General features: G+C 35.3%; 1 protein-coding gene across 1 annotated transcript in view; it reads left to right on the top strand.

Moving 5' to 3' along the window:
- Positions 1-15,000, top strand: part of LOC135201180 (vacuolar protein-sorting-associated protein 36-like) — a 30,407-nt gene that overhangs the window by 9,752 nt on the left and 5,655 nt on the right. Inside the window, exon 4 of the mRNA XM_064230055.1 lies at positions 11,341-11,505. Coding sequence (XP_064086125.1) covers positions 11,341-11,505 — 165 coding nt within the window. The remainder of the gene's footprint in view (positions 1-11,340; positions 11,506-15,000) is intronic.

Here is a 15,000-nt window from a genome sequence, read left to right as displayed (position 1 = left end):
ACACCTAACTGACCGTTTGTGTTGTATTAATCTCTGGGGAAGTGATTTTCCTGTAAATCCGATATAAGATTGGTCATAGTCCTGGCATGGGATTTCGTAAACCCCTGTTTCCTTGGGGAATGTCTTTTGTTGGACGTTAATCAGGGATTTGGCTAAGGTATTTGGGTAAGTAAATGCAAAAAGGTTAGATTTTCTGAGGGTCTGAGTCACCGTCTTAATCCTGTCCAGGTGAGGAATTTTTATTTTATTGTTGGGTGTCTCTCTGTTCTTGTCTTGACGGGGTCGGTAGAAAATTACGTTTGTTTTGTGAATTGCTCTCTCAATTATATGGTCAGGATACTTTAAAGACGAAAGTTGCTTACGAATTAGTTCAAATTCTTTTTCCAGGAAATCTGTGGAACAAATTTGTAAGGCTCTTAAGAACAGGTTGCTAGCTACACCTATCTTGATTGCAATGTCGTGATAGCTAAAGTAGTGAATGTACGAAAGTGAGAACGTTGGTTTTTTGTATATGGTAAATTTGTATTCTGTCGTGCCTCTGATTATTAAAACATCAAGAAAAGGAATTTTGTTGTCTGTTTCCCATACAACTTTAAATTTGGTGCTGGGCACTAATGCATTTAATTTTGAAAGGAATTAATTAAAATTGCCCCACCTATTATCCCAAAATGTTGGTATATCATTTACATATCTCATCCACAGCATGTGTTTGGGTTTTATTGCATTTATTACTGTAGTTTCAAAGTATTCCATGTACAGACTGGCTAAAACAGGACTTGAAGGACTACCCATACTTCCCCAGAGATTAATACAACACAAACGGTCAGTTAGGTATGGACAACAGAACTCAGCTATTTTCAACCATATAAATGAACATAAACTGGAATTTGTCACGTATAATTTATAGCAGCAACTACCGGTACAATTGTTAAATGATGAAATCAGTCTTAATAAAAGAGAGGCAGGCAATGAAAATCTCAAAAGGAGCATGGAATTCAGATGTGATCGACAAGATTTTCATTCAACCAACGCTTAAGAAGATTAAAGGAAGATTATCAGCGGGGGTGACCTAAATTGGCTTACCTGTGGATGGATCTCTTGGTATAAATACCACCTTTTCTGTAAACTTTTCTCATTCATATACCTGAAGATGGAGACAGCAGTATCTGAAATATAGTCCTTTTCTCTCTATATTTTGGTGTTTTTATGGGCTCCTTTTATTAGAATATATATATATATATATATATATATATATATATATATAATATATATATATATATATATATATATATATATGTGTGTGTGTGTGTGTGTGTGTGTGTACATATATTAAATATATGTGAATAACTTGATCACGAAGTATAAAAAACGTGATGCTATGTATAAACAATAAAAGTTTTTGCCACGAAGGAAAAATGAAAAGCGAGATAGCCAAGCACTTTCAGTCACCAGTGGCGACCCTTTACTGAGGGCCGCACTAGACTGAAAGTGCTTGGCTATCTCGCTTTTCATTTTTTTTCCTTCGTGGCAAAAACCTTTATTAAATATATATATATAATATATATATATATATATATATATATATATATATATATATCTATATATATATAAAGTGTTCTGTTGCAACAAAATTCTAACTAATACAAGGAGCCCATGAAAACTGAAAACGCCAGAAAGTAAGTACTATATCTCAGAGACTGCTCTCTCTCTCTCTCTCTCCTCTCTCTCTCTTCTCTTCAGGTAGGTAATGAGTATTTGGCGTTTTTTATGGTTCCTTTTATTTTTTTTTTATATATATATATATATATTCATATATATATTATATATATATTATATATATATACATATATATATACATCATAATACACTCGTTTTCTTTCCCTTTACGAGAGGGTGAGAAATTGCAGTCGCGTCCGCTTATGATTTTTTCCCACCACGGAGGGGTTGGGGTGGGGGGGTGTTGCCCTTAGGGAGCGGGGATGGGGGAGTGGGGGGACGTTAGCAGTTAAAACGAATTTGCAAGAGACCAATAAAACACCACCAGAAGAGGAAAAGTCCTAACGTGATCCCTTTCATTAACGCTCTCAGCAGATCGAAATTCCCTTTCCAGATGAGATATCATCCTGCGAGTCCTTTGCAGTAGCTCTCTCTCTCTCTCTCTCTCTCTCTCTCTCTCTCTCTCATCCACTGTAAATCAACTATATTAAATAGAAAGTAATGCTCTCTCTCTCTCTCTTTCTTCCCTATATCACTAGTCTACCTCAAAATACCGATAAGATACTCAGAGCATTATGTCACCCTATTCAAGGTTTCCCTTTTTATATATTTATTTTTATTTATTAATTCTTTATTTTTTTTTAAGGTGACCTGATTTCCAAGTCGACCCACTTGTCATCATCAATTTCTCCCAGCGTCGTGGACTTCTTATCAAGGTCTCCCTTGGACTTCCACGTCCTCTGTGGCCTCGTTACTGCCAACAACTGGGTTTATCCTCTAACATGCGAGCGCATTATGTCATCCATCTCCACCTGGACATTCTAATGACGTCATCAACATCAGTCAAACCTAAGGCTACTATTTCTTTCTTTTTTTTATTTAACAGGCGAATTTTTGGAGTTACTGTAAAGGAATCAGGAGGATTGATTGATGCAAGTGAAAATTTAATATTTAAATGAGTATTTAAAATTGCGTATAACGACAGAGACTTAGAACTGCGTATTTTATTTTTTATTTAAGAAACGAACTTTAGGAATGACTATTTACCGATTTCAGGAAGATTTATGCAAATGAAGCAAGTGCGTGAAACAATTATTTAAAATTGCGTATAACGACAGGGACTTAAAAATGCGTTTTTTTTATTTCTTTTTTATTTAACAAACGAACTTCAGGAATGAATATATACCTATTTCAGGAGGATTTATGCAAATGGTTATTTTCTTTTTATTTTTTTATTATTTAACAAAAGAACTAGGAATGACTATATACTGATTTCTGAAAGATTTATGCAAATGAAGCAAGTGCGTAAAACGATTAATTAAAATTGCGTATAACGACAGGGACTTAAATATGCGTTAATTTTCAATTTTTTTCTTAATTTAACAAACCAATTTTGGAATGACTATAAATCGATTTCAGGAGGATTTATACGAATGAAGCAAGTGCGTAAAACGATTATTTAAAATTGCGTATATCAAGAAGTACAATGTGCGTAAATGAACAGAACCTGATGCGTGTTGATTATTACGAATGACAGACAAAGCAAAGCGTCAAATTTTAATTCACAAGGAAGAACCATTAGTCCGCCCCCCGCCCACCCCCCAAAAAAAAAATAAATAAATAAAAGCCATCCCATTACGAGATTTTTCCCTTTGCGGACAATGGAAAGAAGTAAAAAGGATCAGAAAAAGAAGAAAAAGAAGAAAAAAACAATTAAAGAGAACACGAAACGCTCCCAAGTGACGGAAGTAATCGCCCACTGTTAGCACCCGGGTCGTAACAAAGGGAAGGAAAATCGCTGACATCGCTAATCGTAATCGCTGACATTGCTAATAAAAAATACTCAGCACACGCACACTCACACGAACACACAGCAGGTTTATTAAACAGTTTCTCAGCCCGTAAACCGTCGAAAATCAGTTTTCTCGTGGGATCCTAACGACTGCTTTTTCAGGACACGCCCTAAAGTAAATGAAAAAAACTTGAATAAAAACTAAAACTTAAAAAAAAAAAAAAAAAAAAAAAAAACTAAATACTCTCACTCACGAAAATCTTAACTCTCGGAACCAGTTTTTCGACGGAAAAGGGAAAGGTGGAGAGAAAAAAAAACTCGAGGGAAGTAGAGATTAAGAGAAATAATAAAAGCCAAAAAAAAAACCCCGGGGGTAACATCGGCGCATTAACATATATACGCATCGGGCACGCACGAATGCGCGCCTTCGTGCTCGCCGGTGCGTATAGTGTGACTCGGTACAAGTAAAATAATAAGAGTAATAACCATGCAAGTGAATTATCACACTTCCAAAATTATGACAAATCGCCATATTTTTGACAAGTTGAAACACCCTAGGTGGCAGGTGAGAGAGAGAGAGAGAGAGAGAGAGAGAGAGAGAGAGAGAGAGAGAGAAGAGAGAAACGTGTGCGTGAGAAGGAGGGAGAGAGAAAGAGTATGTGTGCTTGAGAGAGAGAGAGAGAGAGAGAGAGAGAGAGAGAGAGAGTATGTGTGTTTGTATGTGAGATAGAGAGAATGTGTTTGTATGAGAGAGAGAGAGAGAGAGAGAGAGAGAGAGAGAGAGAGAATGTGTGTTTTTATGTGAGACAGAGAGAGAATGAGAGATGTGTATGTGGATGAGTGAGAAAGTGCGTTTATATATGAGAGAGAGAGAATGTGTTTGTATGTGAGAGAAAGAGAGAGAGGTGTATGTGGATGAGAGAGAGTGTGTGTGTCTGAGAGAGAGAGAGAGAGAGAGAGAGAGAGAGTGAGAGAGAGAGAATGTGTGTTTTTAAGTGAAGTCGAGAGAGAATGAGAGAGATGGGTATGTGGATGAGAGAGAGAGTATGTGTGTTTGTACGTGAGATAGAGAGAATGTGTTTGTATGAGAGAGAGAGAAAGAGAGAGAGAGGGAGCCAGGAAAACCATCTCACACATGTTTTCGCACTGTCAGTCAAAGGCATCAACGTGATCACAGACTCCGGGCAGAAATCGTGAGTCGGGGAATTGCTTTTGGATGGCAGTCGACCATCTTCAACAGTAGCACCTCCATTACGCCATATTAGGGTATGTATTTCTGATTATGTCACGCACGACGCGAAAACACATGCACACGCAGCACAGCTATATATATATATATATATATATATATATATATATATATATATATATATATATAGATATATATATATGCAGAAGCCAGGTACTATGTCGTACCTCTAAGTAAATGGGGATACAATCCACAATGAAGTAAAATCCTTCTGTAGTTTAAAATATATATTTCTTGTACAGGATTAAAGCTTTCGACCCTCAGCTGTGGTCTTGTTCACTAAAGTGATATGTCACCTCAAGGAACTGACAAGTAGGAGCACAAACATCTGAAAAAACAATAACAGTTAGGTAACAAGCTAGTTTATTATTATGAATGATCAGGCGATTGAGCCCTCGTCCTTTCCAGAATTCGTCTTGACCTTCGTGGGGGAATGTTGTCAACTGCTTGTTCTATGCTGGTTGGGTGGTTTGTTGGAGAAATTACCTGAGTGGAGTAAACAGGAGAGGAAGCAGCATCATCATTGGCACATATATTCCTAAAGTTTGAAATTTTCCCTTTTCTACACATCTCTTCACAAATAGCTGTATTTTCTGTAATTCCAGTATTTCCTGTAAAGGTCTCGTTTAAGGAAATTAACGCCCCTTCTACTAGTCCTGTCGTACATGCAAAAACAACCTTTGTACCTTTAAAATTTATTGAGTGGTTTTTCTCCCATGTATGTTGCGCAATTGCACTGTATGAATTTCTCCTTCTTCAAGCAGCAACGTGTTCTTTCTTTCTCTTATCAATGGAACGTCCGCTATTTGTGAAGAGATATGTAGAAAAGGGAAAATTTCAAACTTTAGGAATATATGTGCCAATGATGATGCTGCTTCCTTTCCTGTTTACTCCACTCAGGTCATTTCTCCAACAAACCACCCAACCAGCATAGAACAAGCAGTTGACAACATTCCCCCACGAAGGTCATGACGAATTCTGGAAAGGACGAGGGCTCAACCGCCTGATCATTCATATTAATAAACTAGCTTGTTACCTAACCGTTATTATTTTTTCAAATGTTTGTGCTCCTACTTGTCAGTTCCTTGAGGTGACATATCACACTTTAGTGAACAAGACTACAGCTCGAAAGCTTTAATCCTGTACAAGAAATATATATTTTAAACTACAGAAGGATTTTACTTCATTGTGGATTGTATCCCCATATCATATATATATATATATATATATATATATATATATATATATGTGTGTGTGTGTGTGTGTGTGTGTGTGTGTGTGTATATATATATATATATATATATATATATATTTATAAAGAGAGAGAGAGAGAGAGAGAGAAGAAGAAGAGAGAGAGAGAGAGGTGAACACATCGCACTACATATAATGTTCATACAATAAAAACTCAATTCTACGGCTCTATTTCAGTTTCAATTCCTATAACTTAATAGTAAAAAAAAAAAAAACTTATATAAATGCTCCTAAAATCTCTTTATTCAATCTGTATGTACTTATTTAGAGCACTAATCTTACAATTGTTTTTTCCGCATCGCTTACTCCTCCTCACCACCTGCATGGTCACATCCAATTCCGGTTATGACAGAACAGGACCAGGGAGACAGGATGGGAGAGAGAGAGAGTGAGAAGTTTAAAGAAAAAAGGGAAAAGAAAGAGCTTTGGCAGACACCCCACCCCCACCCCCACTGCTAAATATGATACCAGATACCCATCAACTCTTAAGGTCTCGGGCGGCCTACTTAAATTTATGCTTCCAGGTTTTGAAATAAAATGTCAAAGTGTTTCATATTGAGATATATATATATATATATATATATATATATATATATATATATATATATATATATATATATACACACACATACATACACATCTGCGTGCTAGTGTGTAAGGCTTGAATATTCCTTAATTTGTTCCTCAAACATAATTATGTATATTATATTATATAATATATTATTATATATATATATATATATATATATATATATATATATATATATAAGCTACAGATGTCCTTTAATATCCAATTCGCTCTACCTCGGAAATAATAATATTTCCATATTATGTTACCCGATGGGGAATGGTTTAGTTGATAATTAATAAGTTCGTCGTCTCGTGGAAGCGAGGACGTCACTACGCCACACCAGATAACAAACTATTACCAGCAAAGTACTACATAGTTTGCGTATCAGCACACATAGAAAGACACTTTAAAAAAAGAGAGAGAGAGAGAGAAAACAGTAGCCGATAATGGCAGGTACGCGAGCGAGCGAGAGAAAATCTTTGGCAATGGAGGTAATAAAATACGAAGAAGGAGCCGGTAATCTCTCCTACTTTTATATGAAATTTATGATCGTTGCGTCATCCGTGAAATTTATGAAATCGTCCTAACAGGTATACTATACCTGGATTCGAAACCAGCCATTACGTGAACCGAAGGACCTTTCCCTGAGTTCTGGTCTGCCTTTAGCGTGGTTGTAAATCTACCTATAAAAAGAAATTGCATTTATCCGGTGTGTGAAATCGTATCATAATTACATAAATATATCCGTAGGAAAAAAATTTGCATTTATCTGGAGAATAAAATCGTATCATAGCATAAATATGTGCGTAAAAAAATTGCAAGTATCCGGTGTGTGAAATCGGATCATAGTTACATAAATATATCCGTAAGAAAAAAAATCTGCATTTATCCGGTGTATAAAACAGTATTAGTTACATAAATATATCGATGAAAAATTTTGCATTTATCCGGTGTAATATCCGTAAAAGAAATCTGCATTTATCCGGTGTATAAAATCCTATTAAAGTTACATAAATATATCGGTAAAAAATTGTGCATTCATCTGGTGTATAAAATTTTACCATAATATAAATATGTTCGTAGGAAAAAAATCAGCATTTATCCGGTGTAGAAAATCGTATCATAACATAAATATATCCGTAGAAAAATTTGCATTTATCCGGTGTATAAAAGTTACATATATATCGGTAAGAGAATTGTGCATTCATCCGGTGTATAAAATTTTATCATAACAAATATATCCGTACGAAAAAAAAATCTGCATTTATTCTGAGTATAAAATCGTATCATAGTTACATAAATATATCTGTAAAAACATTTGCATTTATCCGGTGTATAAAATCGTATCATAGTTACATAAATATATCCGTAAAAAAATTTGCATTTATCCGATGTATAAAATCGTATCACAGTTGCATAAATACATAGGTAAAAAAAATATGCATTCATCCGGTGTATAAACTCGTATGATAAATATATCCGTAAAAAAGCTGCATTTACCCGGTGTATAAAATCGTATCAGTTACATCAATACATCCATAGAAAAAATTATATTCATCCGGTGTATAAAATCGTACCGTAGTTAAGCTGTTAAATTAGAAAATGATTTACCTTAAGTGGTTCACAACATGGCGATGATATCGTTACATTTCATAGCATACGAGTCAAAAACCTTATTCGTGTTGACCTGAATTTATCACATGTAAAAGTATAATTGTTACATTATAAATATTATAGAAATGCATAAAATCACTCATTTCCATAAGCAGAGTGTTGCTTATGTATTTGTTTATTCACTTGCTTTTATCTGTCCTTATTATCCTTTTTTTATTTGTCATTGTTCTCTATTCTTTCTAGTTTCTAGAAATAATAATAATAATAATAATAATAATAATAATAATAATAATAATAATAATAATAATAATAATAATAATAATATGTGCACCTGCTCCAATCGTCTTCCTGCCTTTGTTACCAAGTAAGGCTAAAATAACATTTTAAAGCAAAATATGTTTAAGTCGTCCTCCTACCTGTGTTACCACGGAGGTCTAAATTAAAAATAAATAAATAAATAAATAAATAAATAAATGCATATGCCAAAACCGCCCTCCTACCTGCCTTACCACAGATGTCTAAAATTCTGAGAGCACAATTTGTGAAGTACCGAATACCGAGCTTCCAATTAAGCAGGGCTATTAAGCAATTTAAATATCTCCGAATTCTGTGTGTGTGTGTGTGTGTGTGTGTTTAATACACTCGACGCATTACGACGAGCTCACTCAGCCTACATACGTGATCATTTGTTAAGTTAACATTATCTATTTTTTTTCTTACGTCAGCCTGTGTAATGATTTTTTTTACCATTATTTCTTTTTTCTTACTTCAGCATGTGTTATCATTTTGTTATCGTTATTTCGTTTTTCCACGTCAGCCTGTGTATCTTTTCGTTATCATTATCTCTTTTACGATAAACTACGTAGTCATTCTGTTATAGTTTTTCGTCTTATTTTACGTCAGCCAGTGTTCTAATTTCTTTATCATTATTTATATTTTCTTACGTCAACCCTATGTTATCATTTTGTTATCATTATTTCCTTTTTATGTCAGCCTGTTTTATCCTTTGTATGATTTTTAAAAAAATATCACTTCTTTTTTTTAGCGTCAGTCAGTGTTATCATTTGTGCAATTTTATATATTTTTTTTATTTTACTTCATTTTATCTCATCCAAGAAAGGGTTATCGTATATGTTTGCTCCTCTTATGAATATGCGCAATGCTGGAGTATGTTTATCTATGAATGTGTATCATTGAATGTAAAAATATTTGTAGTAATTACAATATAAGCTAGTGGTATAAAATATATATATATATATATATATATATATATATATATATATATATATATATATATATATATATATATAAAGCTTCCATTTCCCGTAAGTTATACGTCCTTTAGCAGAAAACGGTGCCTAATGCACGGTACATCATAAATCAGAATACAGTACCTGATAAATGGTACCTCATAGAATACAGTACGTAATACTTGGTATCTCCCTCATCAGAACACAGTTCATTATACATGGTACCACATTTACCAGAATACAGTACTTAATAAATGGTACCTGATAGAATACAGTACCTAATAAATGGGACATCTTATAATCCTCCCTTATCAGAATACAGTTCATTATACATGGTACCTCACTTATCAGAATACAGTCTTAATAAATGGTACCTCATAGAATACAGTACCTAATAAATGGGACATCTTAGAATACAGTACCTATTGTAAGACTAATTTAGATACATGACTACTCAAAGCTGATTGTCTATCACAGCAAAACCTGGACTAAAAACCAGTTCACACCAGAAAGATACTGATTCTTAAGTCCTTGTCCAATCAAAACAATAAGCGCCTCATTGGCGTGATCACTATGGTCTTGGCCTGCCACCTCGGTGGCCGCGAGTTCATTTCTCGGGCATTCCATTGAGAGTCCAGAGATGTGTATTTTTGGTTATAGAAATTCACTCTCGACATGGTTCGGAAGTCACGTAAAGCCGTTGGTCCCGTTGCTGAATAACTACTGGTTCCATGCAACGTAAAAACACCATACAAACAAACATACAAGCAATCAAAATAATGAATTTATAAAGCATTAAAAATAAATAAACAAAAGCATCAATGCATCGTTTAAAATATTACGCCAAATTATTGTCATAATAAATCAGGAAAAGGGAACATCACCAAAAAAAAAAAAAAAAAAAAAAAAAAAAAAAAAAAAAAAAAAAAGGAGTTTGTAACTCATGAGAAAACTGTCCTCGAGTACATAATTGTTTAGTAGTGACCTCGTTCTACTATCGAGTGAGGGGGCTCCAATTCCACCACGTGGGACGTGAGAATTTCGGCATTCATTTCCTGCTTCTGATTTCAAGGCCTTCAGTGGAAAGTGAATCCAAAAATATTCGGGAGTTGGGGAGTTTCCTGTAGTACACCATCACTGTGACTTAACTGAGATTATGAAATCACCTCAACTTTATCAAATTCCTTATATATATTTCCAATGCAGGGCATCGCCTGATTTCGCTAAAGGAAGACCCTCGGGAACATTGTTCCAAGATACGTTCCGTATAGCCCTGTCGATGGGAATCGTGTTCCTAACGCGTTGGAACGAAGGGAACATAACCGAGATTGCTTTTGAGTTTATTTGCAGTTCTGATTAGTACAGACACCTATATATATATATTATATATATATATAATAATATAGTAAATATTAATATATATATATATATATATATATATAATATACATATATATATATAGAGAGAGAGAGAGAGAGAGAGAGAGAGAGAGAGAGAGAGAGAGAGAGAGAGAGAAGCAGTTATGTAGCTAAGAAAAGAAATATATATATATATATATATATATATGAATATAATATATATATATATATATATATATATATATTTTATATATATATTTATAGTGTTTTGGTTGAGTTATATATTTTATATTCTTTTCTAGCTACATAACTGCTTTCTCTCTCTCTCTCTCTCTCTCTCTCTCTCTCTCTCTCTCTCTCTCTCTATCTACTATATATATATATATATATATATATATATATATATATATATATATATATATATATAGAAGAGAGAGAGAGAGAGAGAGAGAGAGAGAGAGAGAGAGAGAGAGAGAAGCAGTTATGTAGCTAAGAAAAGAATATAAAAAATATATCTAACTACCAAAACATTTACTTAGAGCGCAAAAAGGACGAACAACGCCCACCACCCCCACACCCCCCTCCACCAACCCCCCTCCCCGTTGTACGCTTCACTTCCGAAGCGTCGCTTCGACGTCTCCACCAGAAGCAGCAGCAACAGCAGCAGAAGTCGGGAAGTACAAAGCACTTTGCAGGTGAAGCAAGTAACTCATCTAATCGCTTATTGTGTCAATTATTCTTTTAAATGTAATGGGAATTAAACCAGATGTGACGCCTTTTCTCTCTCTCTCTCTCGCTCTCTCTCTCTCTCTCTCTCTCTCTCTTTCACACACACACAAACACACACATATTCTTTCTCTCGCTCTCTCTCTGTCTCACAAACCTCACAAACACACATATTCTCTCTCTCTCTCTCTCTCTCTCTCTCTCTCTCACACACACACACACATACAAACCTCACAAGCACACATTCTCTCTCTCTCTCTCTCTCTCTCTCTCTCTCAAGCACACACATACACCCACTTTTTCTCTAACACCACCCACGCACATAAACATACAATCTCTCTCTCTCTCTCTCTCTCTCTCTCTCTCTCTCTCATCTCAAAGCCCACACATACACACTCCTCTCTCTCTCTTTCTCGCACACTATAACACTTCCTCTCTCTTTCTCTCTCTCTCTCTCTCTCTGAGTACAGACCCCACTGGAATCTCCCACAGCTATGTAGTCGGAACCTTGAATTTGCGGGAAAATAAACTTTTTTTTTTTTTTTTTTTTGCGACGCCAGGAAGCGACAATAGAGCGACTTTTTTCGAGGTCGGAAAGCAAGCAAGCAAGCATGGGACATCATCAAGCATAGCACACCTTCGTCGAGTTACCTTGACGGATGTACAATTAGCCCACGAAAAGTGGCCGGGCTAAAAGCTGTGCTGTATCCGAATACATATAAAGCTGTAATATACAATTATACGGGACGCGCGCTCGAGTAATTGTTCTTTGTGTTCTGATGAGGTGAGTTGCTCGGATGGAGAGAGAGAGAGAGAGAGAGAGAGAGAGAGAGAGAGAGAGAGAGAGAGAGAGACTGCAGTAGAAGCTAACAAAGAAATCACGGTGTTTCCATGAACGAGCGCTGGCTTTATATATATATATATATATATATATATATATATATATATATATATATATATATATATATATATATATGTGTGTGTGTGTGTGTGTGTGTGTGTGTGTGTGTGTGTGTGTGTGTGTGTTGTGTGGGTGTTAACTTTATAAATGCTAAAAAAAAATTAACACTACATTTGACGGAGCCATGTCATTTCGTAAACTCACTGATAAAAAAAGAATTTTGAAATCTCATATATATATTAAATAAAAATTCATAGAAAAAAAATTATTAAAACAATGATATAATCTCACATACATTCAGTCAAAAATTCATAAAGCTAATAAAATTCTAAATCAAACAATAAAATCATTTATCAAAAAAAAAAAAGATCTAAAATATTAAAAAATTCCAATAAAGCAAAATCTTGACTTGATTACATAATACCTTTGAAATGCAGCAACGTTGCACCAGGTGTAGAATCCGGAATACCTGGGAATATAGTAGGTTGCCCTACATACGGGTAATTTTCTTATGCGGTACTATACTGGCGACGTCTTCAACCGGGAAGTGCAGTAAGAAAGAAATATCAGGCGTGACCGTTCGTCAATAAGGTGAATTATTAATGCCAGATGATGTTCAGGGAAACAGTGTGTGTGTGTGTGTGTGTGTGTGTGTGTGTGTGTGTGTGTGTGTGTTCATTACTATCAATGTGAGTGTGTGTGTGTGTTTGTGTGTGTTTTAGCAAGTTAATCTATTATTATTATTATATTATTATTATTATTATTATTATTATTATTATTATTATTATTATTAATTATTATTATTATTATTATTAATTTAAAGGCTGGGTTACGTGTAGGGCGGTTTATTGATATAACTTCTTACCTCGTGTATGCATATTATGTTTATTGCATTGTTTCTGCATTGTCGTGTATGCATATTATATTTATTGCATTGTTTCTGCATTGTCTTCCTTCAGTTAAAATAAAGGATATTATTATTATTATTATTATTATTATTATTATTATTATATAAATATAAATACACACATAACATATATATATACTATAAACTAAATATATATATATATATATATATATATATATATATATATATATATATATTCCTTTTAGATATAACTAAACCACCTCAACCATGGCAACTCATAGCACAAGAAATGTCGACCTCCCATTTTAGAGTTTTTAACAATACCAGCAACCCCATGCAAAGACTTCTGTCTAATATACCTGTCCCAACCCCCAACCCTAAACCCCATTTCAAGCGGCCACACACCCAAGCAGCCACCCACCCAACCCACCTCTAGAGACTCCAAGCCCCATAACTCATCGAAAATGAGGATAATAATAATAAGAACAATAAAAGAAACTGGTCCTAGAGTACTTCTTCTTCTCCTTCTTCTCCTTCTTCTTCAATCCTCTTTAGTTCCTTCATCGCGTCTCTTCTTCTTCTTCTTCTTCTTCTTCAATCCTCTTTAGTTCCTTCATCGCTCTCTTCTTCTTCTTCTTCTTCTTTTTCTTTCTCTTTCTCCTTCTCTTCCTCCTCCTCCAATCCTCTTAAGTGTCTTCATTGCTCTCTTCTTCTCCTCATCCTCCTCCTCCTCCAATCCTCTTTAGTGCCTTCATCGTCTCAATCTTCTTATTCTCTTCTCTCCAATCGTCTTTATTGCCTTCATCGCGTCTCTTCTTCTTCTTCTTCTCCAATCCTCTTTAGTGCCTTCATCGCGTCTCTTCTTATTCTTCTTCTTCTCCAATCGTCTTTAGTGCCTTCATCGCGTCTCTTCTTATTCTTCTTCTTCTCCAATCGTCTTTAGTGCCTTCATCGCGTCTCTTCTTATTCTTCTTCTTCTCCAATCCTCTTTAGTGCCTTCATCGCTCTTCTTCTTCTTCTTCTTCTTCTCCTCCAATCCTCTTTATTGCCTTCATCGCGTCTCTTCTTGACCGGAAACCCACAACTGGCAAAAAGAAGAAGAAGAAGAAGAAGAAGAAACTGTTGCTTCTTAGTTTTGGGGGATTTGCATAAGCGCGCCATCTATCTCCGGCCGACAATTAGGCCCACGAATTATGGGGCATACGTTTCCAAGTGGCTCATTTGGACCCCTTAAAGTCCGCTCTTAAGTGGTTATCGTGCTCCAGTCAAACAACCTACCCATTGCATGCCCTTACCCAAATACTATCATTAGTAACAATATTATACAATCAAAGTGACACGTAAATTAAAGGCTTGATTTATTAAAGGCCCAGTTTTGACAGTCGGAGTCCGGGGGAAGGCCGTGTCCTCCTCCTCCTCCTCCTCCCTCCCCCCCCCTTCTCCTTCCTCCTTCCTCTTCTCTTCTTCTTCCTTCTTCTCCTTCCTTCTCCTTCTTGCTTCTTCTTTCCTTTCTTCTTCTTCTTCTTCTTCATCTTCATCTCCTTCTTCTTCTTCTTCTTCTTCTTTCCTGTCTCTCTTTTTTTCACTTTTTCTCACTTCTTCTTCTTCATGTTTTCTTCTACCAAAATCTGCCACCGTCAAACCCCCCCCCCCCCCCCACCACAAAACGGTAATAAAGTGCTTATTGCAAAGCCATAACTACAA

This window comes from Macrobrachium nipponense, chromosome 28 (genome assembly GCF_015104395.2).
Source record: "Macrobrachium nipponense isolate FS-2020 chromosome 28, ASM1510439v2, whole genome shotgun sequence".
Taxonomy (NCBI): Eukaryota; Metazoa; Arthropoda; class Malacostraca; order Decapoda; family Palaemonidae; genus Macrobrachium; species Macrobrachium nipponense.
The sequence above is the reverse complement of the archived record's forward strand: the minus strand, read 5'-3'. Positions and strand labels throughout refer to the sequence as shown.